The sequence below is a fragment of the Haematobia irritans genome, chromosome 3 (assembly GCF_050003625.1).
Source record: "Haematobia irritans isolate KBUSLIRL chromosome 3, ASM5000362v1, whole genome shotgun sequence".
Lineage (NCBI taxonomy): Eukaryota > Metazoa > Arthropoda > Insecta > Diptera > Muscidae > Haematobia > Haematobia irritans.
Window position 1 is genome coordinate 134,950,785 of NC_134399.1, and position 23,599 is coordinate 134,974,383.

The 23,599-nt window shown below is 32.7% G+C and overlaps 1 protein-coding gene and 1 long non-coding RNA gene across 3 annotated transcripts in view; both read right to left on the reverse strand.

Annotated features, from left to right (window-relative positions):
• Positions 1-644: 644 nt before the first annotated feature.
• The window catches only part of LOC142229896 (uncharacterized), a 99,611-nt gene continuing 76,656 nt past the window's right edge, over positions 645-23,599 (reverse strand). The window contains exons 2-4 of one of the 2 annotated variants that reach the window (XM_075300482.1): positions 3,466-4,710; positions 2,114-3,398; positions 645-2,050 (exon numbers count right to left, since the gene is read on the reverse strand). In XM_075300482.1, the coding sequence (XP_075156597.1) occupies positions 1,506-2,050; positions 2,114-3,398; positions 3,466-4,710 (3,075 nt within the window). In that variant the 3' untranslated portion in view covers positions 645-1,505. Of the gene's footprint in view, positions 3,399-3,465; positions 4,711-23,599 lie in introns of both variants that reach the window. The other variant, XM_075300481.1, reaches the window with a different exon arrangement.
• Positions 11,535-12,371, reverse strand: LOC142231653 (uncharacterized). The gene is made up of 2 exons (XR_012720850.1): positions 12,160-12,371; positions 11,535-12,098 (listed from the first exon to the last, which is right to left on the reverse strand). It is a non-coding gene; the product is annotated as an uncharacterized LOC142231653 (long non-coding RNA).

Sequence of the window (23,599 nt, forward strand, 5' to 3'; positions counted from 1 at the left end):
TTCAAATCAAGAGGTTATTTCATCATATACACGATATGTTTATGATTTCTCTAAAACTCAAACAAAATTGGTTCTCATAAATCTGATCTAGTCTTCATAGCTAGAATCGGGTTGAACTGATTTGCTTGGGAGAAAATTTGTTATCAAACCCCCTAAAATTCTATATATTATTAAGAAACCCGCTACGACGAAGAGTTTTCAAAGTAAACTATTATATTTGATTCATGGTGGTGGGTATATAACATAAGTTTCGGCCCGGCCGAACTTACTGCTGTATATATTTGTTTTTTGTTATGTTTATTTATCTCTCCGGATTCTTTACTTTTTATTTTGAGTTTTGTTGTTGTTTTATTTAGAATTGAAGAAGGAATAAAGACCATGATGATGTTAAGCAGTTTTATATACCTTGACATCCGCAATTGATGCCACAATCCAAGTAATTCTATAGATGTCAATGTTTAGTAGAACTTATTAAAAAATCCATTGTGGAGGATATATATATAATTCGACGTGGGCGATCTTACGATAGAATATAATTCTTTCGAAATAAAATTAAATTGGTTTTGGAAATTCTTATTTTTGAGCCTATATATAGACCAAATCATCAATAAAAAAATGCTTGATTTATATAAATTTCAGTTTCGTTTTATTATAATTTTTGTTTAATATTATTTCAAATAAATTAATTATTTATACATATATAAATATACATCTACTGCATATATATAATACAAAAAATGAGCATGATTAAAAATACATAATTGTTGATGGATTTTTACGGTAGTCATTGAGTGTGTTTTGGATGATCCCTGAAGGGATTTATTTTGTTATATGTTAAATTTCTGTGTGTTTTATGTGTTTTTTTATGGTTATTTGTTATTTTATAGTGAAATATTACAAAATTTTAATATACTTTGTATATATATGTGTGTGTGTATGCGATGTAAACTCAAAGGATTTACACAACTAATATACATAATTTATTAAAAATTTTTAACACAATCATTATAGTTATACACAAAATTAATTCATTAAAATGGTGTTTCCTTTTGTGTTGTTGTTTGTTTTTTTTGCAATTTTTGTGGGCAAGGCAATTTAATAAATTATTATTAAAAAAAAAAAAACAATAATTATTAACAATTTATGGCAACTTTAGATAGCATCATTCTTGAATAAGCGGAATATTTTATGAAACAGCTCAATTGTGTGACAATTTTTTAATGGGTCATGAGAGGGATTTTTTTTGTTTTCGTTCAATAATAAATAAAGTAGTTTTTGTTTTTTAAATAATTATCTTAAATTAAATTTAATATTTTTGTTTCATTCGAGTGATGATGGTAATAAATAGTAAAATCCTATAACTAACTAAAAACGAGGAGAGTAACTAGAATCATTAAATGAGTTTATGCTCTAAGTGACTAAAGAGAATTGTGAGGGGAAAAGCATCTTTCAGCTATTCACTCTCTCACTCTCGCTCTCTGCTTATGTTTACTCATTAATACTCATTAATGTTTAGCTTCGTCTTCTTCTTTAACAACTATGGGTTTTAGTTCCTTAACATCGGCAGGGGTTTCTGCGTCTTCGGGTTTCACTCTTACCTCCACCTTTTCTGAGGCCTGTTTGGCTACATCAGGCTCATGAGAATCTTCTTCGTCTTCTGCGGCTCCAGCTAAATCCTCATGAATGTCAATATCAGATCGGGCTTCAGCTTTGTGATTGGGTGGCAAAGGTTGATGTTGGGGTTGAGGTTGTTCAACAGCATTGAGGACAGTTTGTAGTAGATCAGCTGAGAGGATCTCATCATGATTGGAAGAGCTACCACCACCCAATTGTATCTGATAGGAGTGACCAGCATTTTTATTGTTTTGTGAGTTGAGCTGAATCGACTGCGATTGTTGGGCTGAGAGAACATTTAGACCTTCCAAACCGGGTAGACCATCAGTGGGTGTGCCATCGGGTAAGGCAGTAACTTGAGACTTCTGGGAAGCATAGCCTATGTGATCAATATCATTGATACCCGAAGCGGGTGGACCATAACTGTCAGCGAGGCCTGATAAAAATTGAGAATGTTGTTCGGCAACGGGAATACTCTGAGCTATTGATGTGGACTCACCATTAGAAAATTGCTGTTGCTGTTGCTGGTAATTAAATCCTCCACCTACTAAATTGGGGCCATTTCCACAATCATGGAAACGTGGTTGTTGTTCTTGTTGCAAAGGCAAGGCCTGGGGATGAACTATTTGATGACTATATTGGGTAGCACTGAAAGCATTCTCGTATGTAGCCTGAGCATGGGAACTGAACTGAACATCACCTCCTGGACCACTGGTAAATTGTGGATGAGGTCCTGTGGGAGGTAGATATTGTTGTTGAATTCCAGCAGCAGATGGTGGAGGTGGTAAACCTTGGTTTTGTGGAGGGGGTGGGGGAACACCATATTCAATATGGACATTATTTTGTTGTTGTTGCTGCTGTTGTTGTTGATGATGATGGTGGTGGTGTTGGTGATGATGATGTTGTTGTTGACCCTGTTGCACAAACACCTGGGCTGGTTGTTGCACTGGCAATTGTTGTTCAATTATCAATTGAGGCAATTGTTGTTGCTGCTGCTGCTGTGGTGGTACTCCATATTCAATATCCAAATTACTGGGACCAGATTGTGGAATCTCATTTGCCGCCGGTGGAATATAGGTAGGAGCCTGGACATTAGGTTTAACACCAAATTGATCCAAATGTTGGACAGTATTACCTATGGTCTCAATGAGGCCTTGAGGCACTGGAGGTCTGAAGGCAACTGGTTTATTGGGTGGAGCCCCTTGATGGGGTGGGAAATTGGCCACATTTCCAGATTGTTTGCCATATTGAATACCCAAACCAGCTTCAGCATGATGATGAACAAAAGCGGCAGCACTATTAGAGTGAGCAGATATGAAATTTGGTGGTGGTGGTGGACCATAGTTGCCTTGTGGTGGTAATTGTGGAGGAGGTCCATAATTGCCATTTGGTGGGGGTGGTGGTGGTCCATAGTTTCCATTTGGTGGTGGTGGTGGTGGAGGTCCATAATTACCATTTGGTGGTGGTGGTGGTCCATAATTACCTTTAGGTGGTGGTGGAGGTCCATAGTTACCTCTTGGTGGTGGTGGTGGAGGTCCATAATTACCCTTAGGTAGTGCTGGTGGTCCATAGTTGCCATGTGGTATCGCTGGTGGTGGACCATACTTACCATTGGGAGGTGGTGGTGGAGGTCCATAATTTCCACCAGGTCCGGAAACTCCAAAGCTTGTATGATGAGCTGATGACGAACTAGATCCACTGAATTTGGCAGCATGTACTGAACCAGGAGCATATGAATCGGCTGGAGGTTTGCTATATGAATCATCATTAGAACCCAAAGAGAGCTACATGCAAAATAAAAATATAAACAAAATTAGTTTACAGGTGTCCGAAATTTGGAGTCATACAAACCTGTAAAGCTTGAGCTTCCAGTTGACTGATGCCATTATGATGATGATGGAAATCTCCAGCTGGACCAGTTGCTGGTAAAGCCTGTGGTTGAATTTCTTGATGAATGGTATTATCACCATCGAATCCTCCCGATTGTAAGGCTACAGCTACCAATTGTTCATCGGTCAAGCCATCAACACCACCAGATCCAGAAATGCCTAAGGTTACAGTTGAAGAACCGCCGCCGCCTCCACTTGCGATAATACCTGGACCAGTGGTTATATGAGCGGCACCATTACTATTACCAGCCGCAGCACTATACTGAGTCTGTCCAAAAGAGGATGCCGAAGCTGTATGACCAAAACCTTGCGAGACTTGACTATATCCAGACTGGGTATCAATGTGGTTATTCTCTACATAGGCACCAACGGGAGCTGGAATGGGTTTCCAGCCATCACAAGCAGTATGGAATGGGGCTTGGGAACCGGCAATAGAATGCGTATGACCAGAAGCATCAACTTGGATTTGAACTTGTTGTTGCTGTTGTTGGTGATGGAGTTGGTGGTGGTGATTGGATTCGGAAACCTTTTGGAAATTGGGCAATGGTGGTGGCCCATAATTACTTGGTGGTGGACCATACACCTGCTTTGGTGGTCCTTGACTAAGAGGACCCGATGGTGGAGGTCCATACGATGAAGCTGGTTCATGTTCTGGTTTGAAAACTGCAGCTGTTTGAACCAAAGGCAATGCTTGCGGTGGTGGTGGTCCATATTGGGGTTTAGGAGGGCCATATGAAGGTGCTGGTCCATGTTGAATTTTTTGTGGCGGTGGAGGACCATATTGGGGTTTGGGTGGTGGGGGTGGACCGTATTGAGGCTTTGGTGGAGGAGGACCATATTGGGGTTTGGGCGGTGGTGGTGGACCGTATTGTTGTTTAGGTGGTCCATATTGTTGTGATGGCTTGTGAGGAGGTCCATAGAAAGGTTTGGGAACACCAAAATAGGTTTTAATTTGTTCATGCAATGATGAAGAACCACCGCCTCCACCACCATTGCCTCCAATGAAATTCAATTTGGGTGGACCATATTTCAATGCAGGTGGACCATATTCACGGAAAGGCATTTTCTGTGGTACACCATATTCACGATGGGGAAAACGTTGTTGTTGTTGTTGTGGTGGTGGTCCATATGAGGGGGCAGGTTGATTTTGGATAGCCAAAGCAGAGCATGCTAACAGCAGCGTTAGCAGAGGAATTCTATGTGTCATCTGAAAAGAGCAAGAGAGAGAGGAGAGCAAAATTAGATGGTGCTTTTAGCATGTGGGTATTTTCCATGATATTAGGTTAGGTTAGGTTAGGTTAGGTGGCAGCCCGATGTATCAGGCTCACTTAGACTATTCAGTCCATTGTGATACCACATTGGTGAACTTCTCTCTTATCACTGAGTGCTGCCCGATTCCATGTTAAGCTCAATGACAAGGGACCTCCTTTTTATCGCCGAGTCCGAACGGCGTTCCACATTGCAGTGAAACCACTTTGAGAAGTTTTGAAACCCTCAGAAATGTCACCAGCATTACTGAGGTGGGATAATCCACCGCTGAAAAACTTTTTGGTGTTCGGTCGAAGCAGGAATCGAACCCACGACCTTGTGTATGCAAGGCGGGCATGCTAACCATTGCACCACGGTGGCTCCCTTCCATGATATTGGAAATAATAAAAATTGCAAACATATTTCAAAGGACTTTAAGAGCACATGAAGAAAAATGCTAAAAAAAAAAAAGAATAAATATTTGATTCTTAGAATCAAGTACGAAAAACACCAATTTGAGAGAGTCTTAAATGTATCCTTACTTCAATTCTCACCTCTTTGGCTAGGAATCAATACAAAAATAATCATTAGTGTAAAGACAAAATCTTAGGATCCGGACATGATTTTTTTCAGTGTACCAGTAAACCTAACCTAACCTTGCATGATATGTTAAAATTTAAAGAATAGTTCGTAATTATTGGGATATACATGCGAATAGGTATGCAGATTTGTCTACGTGAAAATCCTGGATTGCACCTTTTGTCCGATCATATGAAATTTGATATGTGATGCAAATATTCAGAAAAAATCATAGAAAGATTTTTCCATATCGGTCAATATAATCCCCAACCACGGTTGCCTCTCGTGCCAAAAATAATCTATCAAAATGTGAAAAAAAAAAAAAAAAAATTAGCAAAAATCTACTAAGTTTAAGAAAACAAACGTATTTTAAAGTTAAAATTTTATTGCTATAGAAAATTTTGTCAACATTTAATTTCTGTAGAAATTTTTTTCAAAATTTGATTTCTATAGAAAATGTTGGCAAAATTTTATTTCTATTTAAAATTTTGTCAACATTTTATTTAAATGGACAATTTTGAAAAACTTTTATTTTCATGGACAATTTTGACAAAATTTTATTTATATAGAAATTTTGACAAAATTTTATTTATATAGAAAATTTTGTCAAAATTTTATTTCTAAAAATTTTGTCAAAATTTGATTTCTATAGAAAATTTTGTTTCCATAAAAAACTTTATTTCTATAGTATATTTTCCCAAAATTTTATTTCTATAGTATATATATTTTTTTATTTATTTCTATAGCAAATTTTGTTTCCTTAGAAAGTTTAGTCAAAATTTTATTTCTGTAGTATATTTTACCAAAATTTTATTTCTAGTATATTTTAGTTTATTTATTTCTAAAGAAAGTCTTATCAACATTTTATATTTATAGAAAATGTTGTCAAAATTTTATTTTTATTGAAAATTTTGTCAAAATTTTATTTCTATAGAAAATGTAAAATATATCACCCTGTTATGTATTACAACCCAACAACTATCATATGATTTTAGTACCTACGTGTGAACTCTATATGTTCCATAGATTAAGTTATCGATTTTGTAATCTAAGACTCACTTCTGTAACAACTTTTGTATAGTAAAGTTTCCTTTTTGTTCTCATGTACTTAGTCTGACTTTCATTTATTACATCGATTGCTAACATAGGTTATGGGCCCAGTCATTGCCCATGTGCACATGTAATTTTGATTGAAAGCCTAAGTCGGTTGAGAAGTTATCGTCGAGTAAACTTTGTTGATCGTGATTGTTTGTCCATATTTGTAAAATGGCAAGTTCGGCTCAAATTGAAAAATTAGCTGGAGACAACTATGTGAGTTGGTCGGTCCACATGAGGAGCCTGTTAATCACTTTGGACTACTGGGATGTGGTCGAGAAAATGTGCCCGATGGCAGCAACGGCGGAGGAAAAAGCAGCGTGGAGATCTATTGATTCTAAAGCTTTAGCAACAATTATGTTGGGGATAAAACCATCCGAGTTGATTCACGTCAAGAAATGTAAAACAGCTTTTGAAGCGTGGCATAAGTTGAGTGATACTTATATAGCAAAAAGCCCTGCTAGAAAGGTAAATTTGTTCAAAAAGCTTGTTCGCTTCAAAATCCAAGATTCCATTGGATACCAACAACAATTGAATGAGTTTAGCGCTTTGGTTGAGTCATTAAAGGAGATCGATGTGTCTGTCCCCGATGACTTTATAAGCATTTTGCTGTTGTGCAGTCTTCCAGACGAGTATGAGAGTTTCATTGTAGCGATGGAAAGTAGAGATATAATGCCCTTGTTCGATCAGCTGAAGGTCAAAATATTGGAAGAACACCAACGTCGTGGGGAAAGAGTAGCTGTAAGTGATGAACAAGTATTTGGGGCGAATTCAACACGCAGGTATAAGCATAAGAGCAAACAAAGCAAAGAGAGTGGGGAGCATAGCAGACACAAAAATGTTCGATGTTACGCTTGTGGGAAGAGAGGCCACATTAAGGCGAATTGTAACAATAACAGTGGCAACAACAACAAAGCTATGTTAATGAGTGCTAGATTTAAGAGCAGCTTAAGCCCAAATCACAACGAGTGGATTATTGATAGTGGAGCCTCATCACATATGACAGGTGTTAAAAGTATTTTCTCTTCATTAAGAGAACACAAGCAGAATGTAGAACTGGCATCTGGTGATTATGTACTTGCAGAGGGTATAGGTAATGTAAATATTAAATCGGAGTACACCGACATTATTCTATACAATGTTCTCTTCGTGCCGAAATTAAATGCCAATTTTTTGTCTGTCCACAAAATAATTGAGCATGGACATAGTGTGCAATTTACGAATGAGAAGGTTTATGCAAAAAATAAAGATAACCATATGATTTTTGAAGCCCGTTCTAATGGTGGTATTTTTACAACAACATTTCTTTCAAATGAAAAAGCGATGATGGTAACAGCTGAAAATAAAAATGAAATTTGGCATCGACGATTAGGTCATTTAAATTATAATGACATGGTAAAAATGTACAAAAATGATATGGTACGAGGATTGTCAGTGGATCCAAAAGAAAATATTTCGTGTATGACATGTGCTATGTCAAAGGTCACCATACAACCTTTTCCTAGCTATGGTGAGTGTTTCACAAGAAATCCCTTGGAGCTGGTGCATACGGATATTTGTGGTCCGATGCGTGTGGCGAGCGAAGGTGGATCCAGGTACTTCATAACATTTATGGACGATTATTCCCGTTTTGCTTCCGTGTACTTTTTGAAGCAAAAGTCAGATGCATTTAAGGCATTTCGAGAGTTTCGCTGTGTAGCAGAAAGGCAAACAGGGTTCACGTTGAAAACCATAAGAAGTGACAATGGGTGTGAGTATAAGTCTAATGAATTTCAATTGTACTTATCGTCCGCAGGAATTAGACACCAAATGACCGTTTGTTACACCCCGCAACAAAACGGAACAGCGGAAAGGTTAAACAGAACCTTAGTCGAAATGGTACGGTGTATGTTGCTGGACTCTGGTCTACCACACTCGCTATGGTCTGAAGCCCTGAATACAGCAACTTATCTCAGGAACCGTTGTCCTACAAAAGTTTTGAAAAATAGAACCCCCTATGAGTGCTGGTTCGGTAAAAAGCCTACAGTGGTTCATTTACGGACTTTTGGATGTGATGTTGTGGCGTTGGACAAAAAGCCTGGTCGTTCAAAATTGCAGCCAAAAGGTAAAAAATATGTGTTTGTTGGGTATGCACATCAGTCGAAGGCATATCGTCTTTATGAAAAAGAAAGCAAACGTATAACGATAGCCAGAGATGTCATCTTTTTTGAAAACAATTTCACCTGTGGATCAGCTGATGCCCCCAACAACAACAAAAACAACAATGGTGATGATTGGTTATGCGTAGAAATTAAACCACCTACTCCACCTCCTGACGAATGTCAACCCATGGAAACGTCAGATAATGGAGTGGAAATAAACGATTCTGGTGATAGTGAAACATCCGAGGATGATGTGGTTGTAGTGAGAGAAGGCGAAAAACGAAAAAGAGGCAGACCGAAAAAGGTGAAAACTGGACAAAGAGGACGTCCAAGAAAAGTTTTTGTTGTAGAATCTGAAACAATAAACAAAATAAAAGGAATAAACAATGATCCGAATACGGTTGAGGAGGCGATGGAATCCGAGAGAGCCAATGAATGGCGAAGTGCTATGGAGAAAGAATTTGATTCTCTTTTAAAAAATAAAACTTGGGAACTTGTTGAGAAACCTGAAGGCAAAAACGTAGTTGGATGCAAGTGGGTGTATGTCACCAAAAGAGATCCAAGTGGAGATGTGATCAAACACAAAGCTCGTCTTGTCGCTCAGGGTTACCCCCAAAAATTCAAAGTTGACTATGCTGACACATACTCTCCCGTGGTGAGATTCACAGCTGTTAGAATGTTGCTTGCAATTGCTGCTCAACGAAAACTCTTGGTCAACCATATTGACATTGTTTCTGCATTTTTAAATGGGGATCTACAAGAAGAGGTGTATATGAGACAACCACCCATGTTTGTTGATGAGAAATTCCCCGAACGAGTGTGTAAGCTGAAGAGATCAATATACGGTCTCAAGCAGGCCGGTAGAGATTGGTACCGTAAAATAAATAAAATTTTAATTGATCTAAAATTTGTTCGTACCAAAACCGATAATTGTTTGTACGTGATGGATAAAGGTGATGAAAAGATTTTCTTAGCCCTATATGTCGATGACATATTGCTGTCATGTTCCAACGAAAGCACTTTAAATGAAATAGTGACACATTTGAATAAATATGTGGATGCTATCGACAGAGGACCAGTAAAGTACTATCTAGGAATGGAGATAGAAAGAGATGGCCTTCGTGGACCAATATCTGTCCATCAAAGTACTTTTACGGAAAATTTTCTTCGAGAATGGAAAATGGAAAATTGCAAACCATCACACACACCCTTAGCTGTCGGAACTGTTTTGAACAAATGCTCAAAGGAGAATTGTGAAGGCTACGATGTGAAGAGATATCAATCATTAATTGGGTCGTTGACATATCTTGCTGTAGCTTCGCGCCCGGACATATCACATGCTGTTTCAAAACTTTCGCAGTTTAACAGTCATCCAGAAAAGGAACATTTTGATGCGGCTAAAAACGTGTTGAGATATCTCAAACACAAACCAAAAGGTACGTTGTGTTTTAATTCTACTAATGGTTTGGTTTGTTATACAGATGCCGACTGGGGTTCCAACATAGTGGATCGAAAGTCTTATAGTGGCTTTGTAATATTTCTTGGTGGAGGTCCAATCTCCTGGGAATCGCAAAAACAGAAAATCGTTGCGCTCAGTTCAATGGAAGCTGAATATATTTCGATGTGTCAAGGAACGAAGGAAGTCGTTTATATAAGAAGTCTGTTAGCCGAAATTGGACTTGAAGACTACATCAAAACTCCAACTAAGATCAGATGCGATAACCAGAGTGCCCAATTCATGGTTCAAAATCCAGTTGCTCACAAAAGGAGCAAGCATATCGATATACGATATCACTTTATTAGAGATCGATTTGAAAATCATGATATTGAAATTGAATATGTACCTACGAATGAAAACGTAGCCGATTTATTTACAAAATGTTTGTCCAAAGAAAAACATTTCCAGTTTTGTAAATTGTTAATGTATTAATTTGAATTTAATACGATAGTACTTGGGTTGAGGTAGAGTATGTAAAATATATCACCCTGTTATGTATTACAACCCAACAACTATCATATGATTTTAGTACCTACGTGTGAACTCTATATGTTCCATAGATTAAGTTATCGATTTTGTAATCTAAGACTCACTTCTGTAACAACTTTTGTATAGTAAAGTTTCCTTTTTGTTCTCATGTACTTAGTCTGACTTTCATTTATTACATCGATTGCTAACAGAAAATTTTGTCAAAATTGTATTTCCATAGAAAATTTTGTCAAAATGTTAATTTTGTCAAAATTTTAGAAAATATTGTCAATTTTTGTTTTCTATAGAAATTTTTGCCAAAATGTTATTTCTATAAAAAAATTTTGTCGAAATTTTACTTCCATAGAAAATGTTATCAACATATTATTTCTATAGAAGGTTAAAGTGGCAGCCCGATTCGATTCACCCTCACATAGACTATTCACTCCATTGTGATTTCTGTAGAAAATTTTGTCACAATTTTATTTCCATAGAAAATTTTGTCTAAATTTTATTTCTATAGAAAATTTTGACAAAATTTTAGAAAATCTTGTCAATTTTTGTTTTCTATTGAAATTTTGTCAAAATGTTGTTCCTATTGAATATTTTGCATTTTTTTTATAAAAAATTTTGTCAAAATTATACTTCTATAGAAAACTTGACCAAAATTTTATTTCTTTAGAAAATTGTGTCAACATTTTATATAAGAGAAAATTTTCTTAAAAGTTTACTTCCACACACAGAAAACAAATTTGTTGTGCCAACCAATTTTTTTGCCAACCGATTTATTTGGTCCCATCTACCATCAGAATATAACCGACAATATTTGTTAGAGCAACCAATTCTTGTCTGGCACAACAATACATAAATTGTTTGCATAACTAAAATTTAAACACATTAACACTCTAATTGGTAATCCCAACCAATAACATTTCATTCGTTTGTTGAAACAACTAATTATTTTTTCGGACAACCTTATGAAATTAAGAAACCATCCTTGAATTAAGTTTAATTTATATTTAATTTTATTACATATTAATATTTTTTTGTATTGATTATTAGCTAATAAAAAATCGTCATCTGTAGAACATTTTTGAACTGGAAAAGAAACTTCACAAAATAGCTAGTTGCGATGTTTGCAAACCAATCTGCATAATTTTCAGGCCCAAGGAGGTCCTCGGCCTATAAGAATTCTTCTAAACTTGTTATCTCCGATTTCATAAATCTTATTGGTGGACAATTCTCAAAATATTTTGCTTTTAAAGCCTGAAAGAAAAAAATACCTAACGAAATTTTTGAGTTAATATCCAATTTGGCATGATCGTGGTCTGATGGCAACATTTGTCTAAAAGTACACGCCTTGCATGATTACATATACCATTCGGTTTGAGTCGCAGAAGTAAAGCCAATGTATCAGAAACACCTACAGAGCTTAGAACTGAATGGAAATGTTTCAGTTGCGATACTTATAATTACCGGATCGATTTTCAGCGTGACTCTGAACTCAGGCATGGATCATAAAATGTTGTCGTTACATCGGAAGTCGTCACATTTGTTGAGATATCCCTAGAGGGAAGAAGGTAAAGAGTGAGGAGTATTAATTTAATTTGATGTTTAAGTTACTTACCACTTAAGAATACAGCTACCCAATTTAAAAATATACAAAAAATCTCTCAGACTTGACCACTCTGAAAACCGGCACCTACCAAACGTGGACGGTTTTCTAACTGGACACCTGCCAAATGTGGACAAAAGTTAGACGACCGTTTGTGTCTTCCATTCACTGTATATGTATAACTCACAGCAATCCTTTATGGACAGAATGTTCTCTAAATTGGACTAAACGTCATCAAAATATTGAATTAAAATTTAAATAATTTAAAGTTGATAATTAATTAGGCAAAACACAATATATTTGTTGTTATATATGTATATGTAGTCCATAGCAACCAATTCCCTTTATAACTATCAAATCTGTTAACCCAACCAACTTAGTTGTTAAACAGACCTTCAGTTGGGCATGGAAGCATATTGGCAAAAGAAGTCAGTTAGCACAACGGTGTGCAATAAATTGAAATGGTTGCTTACTTCAATATATAAATAACGACCAATACTTGGTCGTGTGTACCAACTTTCGGTCACACCGCTATTATGTTGGTTATATAAACTATCTAACAAAAGAAATAACTAACAATTATTCCACACAATTAAAAATTGTGAGTCTCCACTATCAAATTGTTGTCGTAATCGAATTCCAACCAATCATTTCTCTGGGTGCATAGAAAATTTTGTCGAGATTTTATTTGTATAGAAAATTTTGACAATTTTTTTTTTCTATAGAAAATTGTCGAGATTTTATTTCTATAGAAAATGTTGTCAAGATTTTATTTCCATAGACAATTTTATCAAAAGTTTATTTCTATAGAAGGTTAAAGTGACAGCCCGATTAGATTCAGGCTCAATTAGATTATTCAGTCCATTGTGATTTATTTAAAAAATTTTGTCAAAATTGTATTTCTTTACAAACCTTGTTATACCCACCACCATAGAATGGTGACGGGGTTATAATAAGTATATATATTCTTGATCAGGGAGAAATTCTAAGACGATATAACGATGTCCGTCTGTCCGTCTGTCTGTCTGTCTGTTGTACTCACGCTACAGTCTTCAATAATGAAGCAATCGTGCTGAAATTTTGCACAAACTCGTCTTTTGTCTGCAGGCAGGTCAAGTTCGAAGATGGGCTATATAGGTCCAGGTTTTGATATAGTCCCCATATAAACCGACCTACCGATTTGGGGTCTTGGGCTTATAGAAATCGTAGTTTTTATTCAATTTGCCTGAAATTTGAAATCTAGAGGACCACAAATACGTGTGCCAAAAATTGTGAGTATCGGTCCACGTTTTGGTATGGTCCCCATATAAAACGACCTCCCGATTTGGGGTCTTGGGCTTATAGAAATCGTAGTTTTTATCCAATTTGCATGAAATTTTAAATCTAGAGGTATTTTATGACCATAAAGTGGTGTGCAGAAAATGGTGAGTATCAGTCCATATTTTGGTATAGCCCCCATATAGACCGATTTCCCGATTTTACTTCTTGGTCTTCTAGAATCCGAAGTTTTTATCCTATTTGCCTGAAATTGGAAATCTAGAGGTATTTTCGGGTCATAAAGAGGTGTGCCGAAAACGGTGAGTATCGGTCCATATTTTAGTATAGCCCCCATAAGAACGATCTCCCGATTTAACTCCTTGGGTTTCTAGAAACCGTAGTTTTTATCTGATTTGCCTGAAATTGTAAATATTCTGGTATTTTAGGCTCACAAAAACGTGTATCGGATTAAGTTTTTATCGGTCCATTTGGTAATGCCTCCATATAGACCGACTTCACAATTTTATTTCCATTGAAATTTTTGTCTAAATTTTATTTCTATAGAAAATTTTGACAAAATTTTAGAAAATCTTGTTAATTTTTGTTTTCTATTGAAAATTTTTAAAAATGTTATTTCTTTAAAAAATTTTATCAAAATTTTATTTCCATAGAAAATTTTGTCAAAATATTATTTCTATAGAAGGTTAAAGTGGCAGCCCGTTTTGATTTAGGCTCACTTAGACTATTCACTCCATTGTGATTTATATAGAAAATGTTGTTAAAATTGTATTTCTATAGAAAAGTGTGTCAGTCAAATTTTTATTTCCACAAAAATTTTGTCAAAATTTTATTTCTATAATTTTTTTTTTTTACATTTTATTTCTTGTTCTGTGTATTATTTTTATTATGATTAGCAGTCACATACAAATTTAACTAAATTCATTCGCGGATAGAAAATTATTTAAAGATTCTAGTTTTAGCATTTCTAGCAAATCTGATGAAAACCAATATATCAATATGTCGGAGAAATAAGATCGGGAAATTGAGTCTGTATAGACACTGTATCAAACATAATGAATATTAAACAAACATAATGAAAATTAAATTCAAAATAACAGACAGACAGTCGAACGGAAAGACATGCAACTATCGGTAGATCGTGCTAGAATTTCACTTTCTAGAATCATATCTGTCGAAAATCGACATTTCTGAAAGGTAGAATATTTTTCTATAAAATAATTATTATTACAACAACAACAAATTCTATAGTCAAAAATGTTTGGGAAGTGTTTAATATTTAATAAAAATTATATAAATTCACTCAATCAATTCACCCCTCCAATTCACATGAATTAAATTTCCTTTCGTGTTGTTGTGCTTTAAATAAAAAAATAAAAAAATAACGTTCAAATAAAGTTTGCATTTTAAGCCTTGTACATTCAATGGGGGAAACCATTGTCAGAGGTATTCATATTACTCTAAGATGTCATGTTTCCATTGAGCTCGTTTTCGCTATACCTGAAACCAAGCACCAACATTGTCAAACTGATATGCTTTAGATGATGTACAGGTATCCTCCGGCTTAAAATCATATTATTCCAGCATATCTTTGCGCCCACATGGAACGGTTTCCTTTTTTCAGGAAGCTATCTATGCATCCAACACACAGTAACAACAGTAGTCAGTCATACATCAGGTATTGTCATAGTAATGGAGGGGAATAAACATATAGACCCATATTTTGTGCCATAGTCACATAGGAGAATAAATGGGTGGCACTTGGTTGTAATATCCAGCTATCCACCAACACATTCGAAAACAAAATGCTGCTCAGTTTTTATTTTTCATGAATGAAAATTAAACATATGATACATGGTAATACCAATGATGCTACTCCAATTCCATATCGTATGTTTCTTGGAAATTTCGTTAGAAATTTTTGACTGAAAGATAGAGCAGGCCTAGGAATGATTTTAACCTGTCATGCGTCACTCTTAACTGTTTTTTTTTTATTCCGAAAAATGTTCCACAATACACGTCCATAATTCAAACAATTCAACGATATTGTTAGCAACCGCCTCCACTTTCATTATCCAGGCAGTCTGTTGTGGTGGCGTGTGGGCAATTCATTCCATCACAAAACAAAGAAGAATCCAAACTGAGGCAATACAAACAATGCTCTACGATGGACAGACAAAACTGATAGACGACAGACGACAAATTCATATCAAACTTTTCACGTAGAAGATCACAAGACAAAGCTTTTCTGACAGTTTGGCTACCGAGTCCACTGTGGTTAAGATGATAAAAAAAAATAATAATAAAAAATATTGCAAATTTTGTAAAATAACAATTTTGGTCCCAAATATTAAAATTTTTATAATTAAATATTTTAGTTTCTAATAACATATTCGAATTAAGAACGGTTACAAAATAACAATTTTGGTCCCGAATATTAAAATTTTTATAATTAAATATTTTAGTTTTTGATATATTCGAACTAAGAACGGTTGTAAATTCAAATGTTTCGGAGTTATTGACAGTTTCAAATTTATACGTTGGCTGTTTACTTTTTATAGCCGAGTCCGAACGGCATTCCACATTGTGGTGAAACCATTTAAAGAAGCTTTGAAGAACTCAGATATGTCACCAGCACTACTGAGAATATTCTTTCAACTACCCCGCCAAAAAGCAGACTTCTGGGGCCATAAAAGTGCATATCGGGCGGAAAATATATATGGGAGCTATATCTAAATCTCAACGGCTTTCTTCCAAAAACACATGACAAAGTCGATGGAATTAAAACTGCGACCTAAACTTTGATTACAAAAATGTGTTCACAGACAGACGAATGGGCGGACGGACAGCCCTGAATATTATTTCCAAAGACATCATGTGTCTATATCGTCTTATTCTGAGTGTTGCAAATATATGGATTAACCCTTAAATGCACAATAACACCGATTTCTTAAAAAACCAACATTTGTATAGCACCATTTTTCCTAAATTTTTGTTTTGTGTTTTTTTTTTGCAAAAATAAGTTTTTTAACAATTTGATTTAGTAGAGATAGAGATATTTTTAAACAACACATTTTGCAGTACTACATTACTTTTATTTCTGGTAAATATTAATTTTTGGTTTTTGAGATTACAGGGAAATACTATAGACATTCCGAAAAAAATATATGTTTTAAAACTGTGTTATGATGTTTTAAATGCAACAAGCTTGATTTCTTACAATTCGGTTAAAACTGTAGGGCGTAAATTTTTTATCTGGTTGTATCCTAAAAGATATAGTGCGCATTAAAGGGTTAAAACTGACACCTAGACTTTAATCACAAAAATGTGTTAACAGAGAGACGGACAGATTTCATCCGATCCGGCTGAAATTTGGTACATGGTGTTGGTATATGGTCTCTAACAACCATTAAAAAATTGGTTCACATCGGTCCATAATTTAATATAGCCCCCATATAAACCAATCCCCAGATTTGGCTTGCGGAGCCTCAAAGAGAATCAAATTTCATTCGATCCGGCTGAAATTTGGTACATCGTGTTGGTGTATGGTCTTTAACAACCATGCAAAGATTGGTCCATATCGGTCCATAATTATATACAAAAACCGATCCCCAGATTTGAACTCCGGATCCTCGTGAAGGAGCAAATTTCATCCGATCCGGTTGAAATTTGCTACGTGGTGTTAGTATATGGTCTCTAACAACCACGCAAAAATTGGTCCACATCGGTCTAAAGTTATATATAGCCGATCCCCAATCAAACAAAAATTGGTACAAATCGGTTCATCTTCATGGTTGCCACCCGAGCCAAAAATAATTTACCAAAATTTTATAACTATACAAAATTTTGTCAAAATTTTATTTCTATAGAAATAAAATTTTGTCAAAATTTTATTTCTATAAAAAATTTTGTTAAAATTTTATTTCAAAAGAATATTTTGTCAAAATTTTATTTCTATAGAAAATTTTATCAAAATTTTATTTGTATAGAAAATTTTGTCAACATTTTATTTCTATAGAAAATTTTGTCAACATTTTATTTCTGTAGAAAATTTTGTTAAAATATTTCTATAGAAAATTTTGTCAAAATTTTTATTTCTGTAGAAAATTTTGTCAAAATTTTTATTTCTGTAGAAAATTTTGTCAACATTTTATTTCTATAGAAAATTTTGTCAAAATTTTATTTCTATAGAAAATTTTGTCAAAATTTTATTTCTATAGAAAATTGTGTCAAAATTTTATTTCTAAAGAAAATTTTGTTAAAATTTTATTTTTATAGACAATTTTGTTAAAATTTTATTTCTATAGAAAATTTTGTCAAAATTTTATTTCTATAGAAAATTTTGTCAAAATTTTATTTCTATAGAAAATTTTGTCAAAATTTTATTTCTATAGAAAATTTTGTCAACATATTTTTTCTATAGATAATTTTGTCAAAATTTTATTTCTATAGAAAATTTTGTCAAAATTTTATTTCTATAGAAAATTTTGTAAAAATTTTATTTCTATAGAAAATGTTGTCAAAATTTTATTTCTATAGAAAATTTTTTCAACATTTTATTTCTATAGAAAATTTTGTCAAAATTTTATTTCTATAGAAAATGTTGTCAAAATTTTATTTCTATAGAAAATTTTGTCAACATTTTATTTCTATAGAAAATTTTGTCAACATTTGATTTCTGTAGAAAATTTTGTCAAAATTTTATTTCTATAGAAAATTGTGTCAAAATTTTTTTTCTAAAGAAAATTTTGTTACAATTTTATTTTTATAGAAAATTTTGTTAAAATTTTATTTCTATAGATAATTTTGTCAACATTTTATTTCTATCGAAAATTTTGTCAAAATTTTATTTCTATAGAAAATGTTGTCCAAATTTTATTTTTATAGAAAATTTTGTCAAAATGTTATTTCTATAGAAAATTTTGTCACGATTTTATTTCTATAGAAAATTTTGCCAAACTTAATTATATACGTATTTAATCGGCCATTTTTTTAGTTTAATATATACCACGTATGTTTTAAGATATCTTGCCATCGGCAAGTGTTACCGCAACCCATGTAATTCGATTGTGGATGACAGTCTTTAGTAGAAGTTTCTACGCAATTCATCGGCCTGGCCGAACTTACGACCGTATATGCTTGTTTTTTATATATATTCTATAAAAATATGATTGTATGAAAAAAAGGTTTGTTTTATTTTTGTGCCTAAGGAAATTTCAATAATTTTACCTATTGAAATCACTGTCCCCTTCATCGGAGTGACATCAAGCATATCACCTTTGGCACCAAAACACTTCGGTGGCAGCTGGTGCTTTTAGTAATAACCACATTGAAACTCATAGATGCTAGGTAGCTAGCTAGGCAGCTACCACCATGCTTGGATGGATGCACGACGAAGACGACGTCAATTTAACAACTTTATTAAAATTCAAAATGTGTGCGAACGTAAACTCATAAGGCTACCCCATACCCATTGAAGCTACCTGCAACATTAGGTGTTTATTGGTATTAGATAGATAGTAAGTCCGGAGTACATTTTTGCTTACACATGCTCATACTATGAAAAGGGTACCAACTTTGTTTTTCTCCATCTAACGCATAAGCTACTCTTTTCCAAGCCTCCTGTTCTAATTCTTCGTGGTAATGATTAAACTTGTACATGCCATCTAAATGAGACCTTCATCCAGCATGTTGTCAACATAGTCAAGTTTTAAAGGAACCCAGTGAAAAATGTGCCGGCCATGAAAAAACAATGAAAATGTGTTTTCTTAGATCCGGAAGTAGTACAAATCGGATCAAAAGCAATGCCATAGTAATGATATTTCAGTAGTTTGGATTTCATTTGAAACTAATTGAAATTAATTTTTCAAATTTTACTACCTTTAACCACCGTTTTCTATACACATTTTGATACAATTTTCTATAGAAATAAAATTTTGACCAACCATTTTTTATAGAAATAAGATTTTGACAAAATTTTCTGTAGAAATAAAATTTTGACAAAATATTTTATAGAAATAAAATTTTGACACAATTTTCTATAGAAATAACATTTTGAAACAATTTTCTATAGAAATAAAATCTCGACAAAATTTTCTATAGAAATACAATTTTGACAAAATTTTCTAAAGAAATAACATCATGACAAAATTTTTTGTAGAAATAAGATTTTGGCAAAATTTTCTATAGAAATAAAATTTTGACATTTTCTATAGAAATAAAATTTTGACAAAATTTTCTATAGAAATAAAATTTTGACAATATTTTCTATAACAATAACATTATAACAAAATTTTCTACAGAAATAAAATTTTGACACAATTTACTAAAGATGTAAAATTTTGACACAATTTTCTATAGAAATAAAATTTTGACAAAACATTCTAAAGAAATAAAATATTGACAAAGTTTTTTTATAGAAATAAAATTTTGATAAAATATTTATATTCTAAAGAAATAAAATTTCCGAATTTATTCTGATAATTGGTTGATGAATTACCCGAATTTATTCTGATAATTGGTTGATAGTTTTGCTGCAAGTAGAGGATGCTGAGGAGGAATGTGGTAATTCCGAAACAGCTGTACATCCAACCATCTTGCAGTCTATAGGGCTTTGCCAAAATAAATTTGACAACAATACCTTTCCTCAGTTGGTTAAGCTACACTTGTAGTTTACTCAATGCATGGTTTTCAGCTGAGATAAAAAACAACAATAATGAAATAAAATTTTGATAAAATTTTCTGAAAAAAATAAAATTGTGACAACAAATTTTTTATAGAAATAAGATTTTGATACAATTTTTACAAAATTTTATATAGACATAAAATTTTTACAAAATTTTCTATAGAAATAAAATTTTGGCAATATTTTCTACAGAAATAAAATTTTCGACAAAAATAAAAGTTTGACAAAATTTTCTAAAGAAATAAAATTATGACAAAATTTTCTATAGAAATACAATTTTGACGAAATTTTCTATAGAAATAAAATTTTTGCAAAATTTTGACACAATTTTCTATAGAAATAAAATTTTGACAAAATATTCTAAAGAAATTAAATTTTGACAATATTTTCTATAGAAATGAAATTTTGACAAAATTTGATATAGAAATAAAATTTTGACAAACATTTTTTAAAGAAATAAGATTTAAAAAAAATTTCTATATGAATAAAATTTTGGCAAAATTGACTACAAAATAAAATTTTCACACAATTTTCGATAGAAATAAAATTTTGACAAAATTTTCTAAGGAAATAAAATTTTGACAAAATTTTCTATAAAAATAAAATTTTGACAAAATTTTCTATAAAAATAAAATTTTGACAAAATTGTCAAAAGAAATAAAATCGTGACAAAATTTTCCATAGAAATAAAATTTTGACAAAATTTTCTATAAAAATAAAATTTTAACAAAATTTTTTATAGAAATACAATTTTGACGAAATTATAGAAATAAAATATTGACAAAATTTTCTATAGAAATAAAATTTTAACAAAATTTTGTAGAAAGTAGATTTTGGCAAAATTTTCTATAGAAAAAAAATTTTGACAAAATTTTCAAGAGAAATAAAATCGCGACAAAATTTTCCAAAGAAATACAATTTTGGAAAATAAAAATATAAAATATAATGAATATTTTATAGAAATAACATTTTCACAAAATTTTCTATAAAAATAAAATTTTAACATAATTTTTTATAGATATACAATTTTGACGAAGTCTTTTATAGAAGTAAAATTTTGACAAAATTTTCTATACATAAAAAATTTTAACAAAATTTTCTATAGAAATAAAATTTTGACAAAATTTTCTATAGAAATAAAATTTTGACAAAATTTTCTATAGAAATAAAATTTTGACAAAATTTTCTATAGAAATAAAATTTTGACAAAATGTTCTGTAGAAATAATTTCTTGACAGAATTTTCTATAGAAATAAAATTTTGACAAAGTTTTCTATATAAATAAAATTTTGACAAAATTGTCTAAAGAAATAAAATTTTGACAAAATTTTCTGAAGAATTAAATTTTGACAAAGTTTTCTATAGAAATAAAATGTTGACAAATTTTTTATAGAAATAAAATATTCATTTTGTTTGTTATTGTTGGCTTCTCTTCAATCGTTATTGTTGTTTTTTTGATCTCAGCTTAAAGCCATGCATTGACTAAACTACAAGTGCAGCTTAACCAACAGAGGAAAAGTATGATTGTCAAATTTATTTGGGCAAAGCCCTATAGACTGCAAGATAGTTGGATGTACAGCTGTTTCGGAATTACCACATTCCTCATCAGCATCCTCTACTTGCAGCAAAACTATCAACCAATTATCAGAATAAATTCGGGTAATTCACTCAACCCAAAGTGAACTACACTTGAACCATCCAACCATCTTGCAGTCTATAGGGCTTTGCCCAAATAAATTTGACAAGCATACTTTTCCTCTGTTGGTTAAACTACACTTGTAGTTTAGTCAATGCATGGCTTTAAGCTGAGATCAAAAAAACAGAAATAAAATATTCTAAAGAAATGAAATTTTAACAAACTTTTCAAAGAAATAAATTTTTGACAAATTTTCTGAAGAAATAAAATTTTGACAAACATTTTATATAAAAATAAAATTTTGATAAAATTTTCTGAAGAGATAAAATGTTGACAAACTTTTCAAAGAAATAACATTTTGACAAAATGTTCTGAAGAAATAAAAGTTTGAGAAATTATTTTTATAGAAATAAGATTTTGACAAATTATTTTTATAGAAATAAGATGTTGACAAAATTTTCTATAGGAATAAAATTTAGGCAAAATTTTCTATAGAAATAAGATTTTGACAAAATTTTCTACAGGAGCAAACTTTAGGTAAAATTGTCTATATTTGTAGAATGTTGACAAAAATTTTTATAGAAATAAAATTTTCACAAAATTTTCTGAAGAAATAAAATGTTGACAAAAAAGCCATTGGTGTTCTGACAAGTACAAGAGCTCAAAGATGCAAAAAATTCTTGGACTAGAATGAGCCAAAAATTGTCTGCGCTTGCACGAGAGTTCCCAGATACCAAATTTGAAAAAAATGTTCAAAACTGAGCAATTTTTTAACAAACAAAATGATCGGATTTACGTACCAAAGAGAACAGCTGAAAATGTAGACCTTCGTATGGGCCGTTAGTCATTTCCCGAATATTATCGGGAACATGTTATTATTGAAGCCCTTGGCAGAAAAACATTTCGGCCGTAGATTACACGCAGAGAAGGAATACGATCACCTCAAACATGTTTTAAGAGCAAAACATTATTTTTAGACGGGGAACATGGAACATGTTTGCTTGGAAAATGTTTGCCGAAATCATGTTTGAGGTGATCATATTCCATCTCTTGGTGCATAGACCTTTCAACAGGACTATGCACACGTCAACCAAGAACGACTTAATGGGCCAAAAGAGCGCAGATCCACTATCGTATAGCATGTGAAAGTTTGATGGTCACAATTTGGGCACAGGTAGCCAATTCGAAAAATCTAAATCGGTTCTAATGGTTAAATTTATTTCCGAAATTTTTGTTTCATCCGTAGGAGTGAGTAAATACTGAACAAAAAAAATAATTAACTAAAAATTCAAACATTACATAAATAAAAAAAAAAACAAAAACCTTAGTTAATTTTAGCATCAGTTTAACAACAGTCTTTTTTTTAGACTACGAAGAATTTTGTTTGCTGGGAATACCCTAGAAGCTATATCTATTCAAACTAGATGACTGTTATCTGCCAGTATGTGGTGGTAGCGTTAACAATGTGTGACAATTTCCATTGATATCACAGAGTTAAGATTGGAAATGCCATGCGAGGAGGGGGGAAAAATATGGTTGTGGTATTGGTACCATCCCGAATAGATGAAATCTTCGATGAAACCTTTGGAATTTTTGAAAAATTCAATATTAGGAAGGGGGTCGATTGAGCTGTGACATTACCAAACTCATAGATGAGGAGAAATTTCTAAGGATATTTCTTTCACAAATTTAAATCTCAATTCAAATGTATGTAAATGTTTTGGGTATACCCTTCACTCTTCATACAAATCTAATTCATAACCGAATGCCAACACCCTCAAAATGGCACATTCGTCATTAGATTGCCTGTGGTACAAATTGTTGCGGTTTTACAAAAGTGCCATTTACTGTTACAA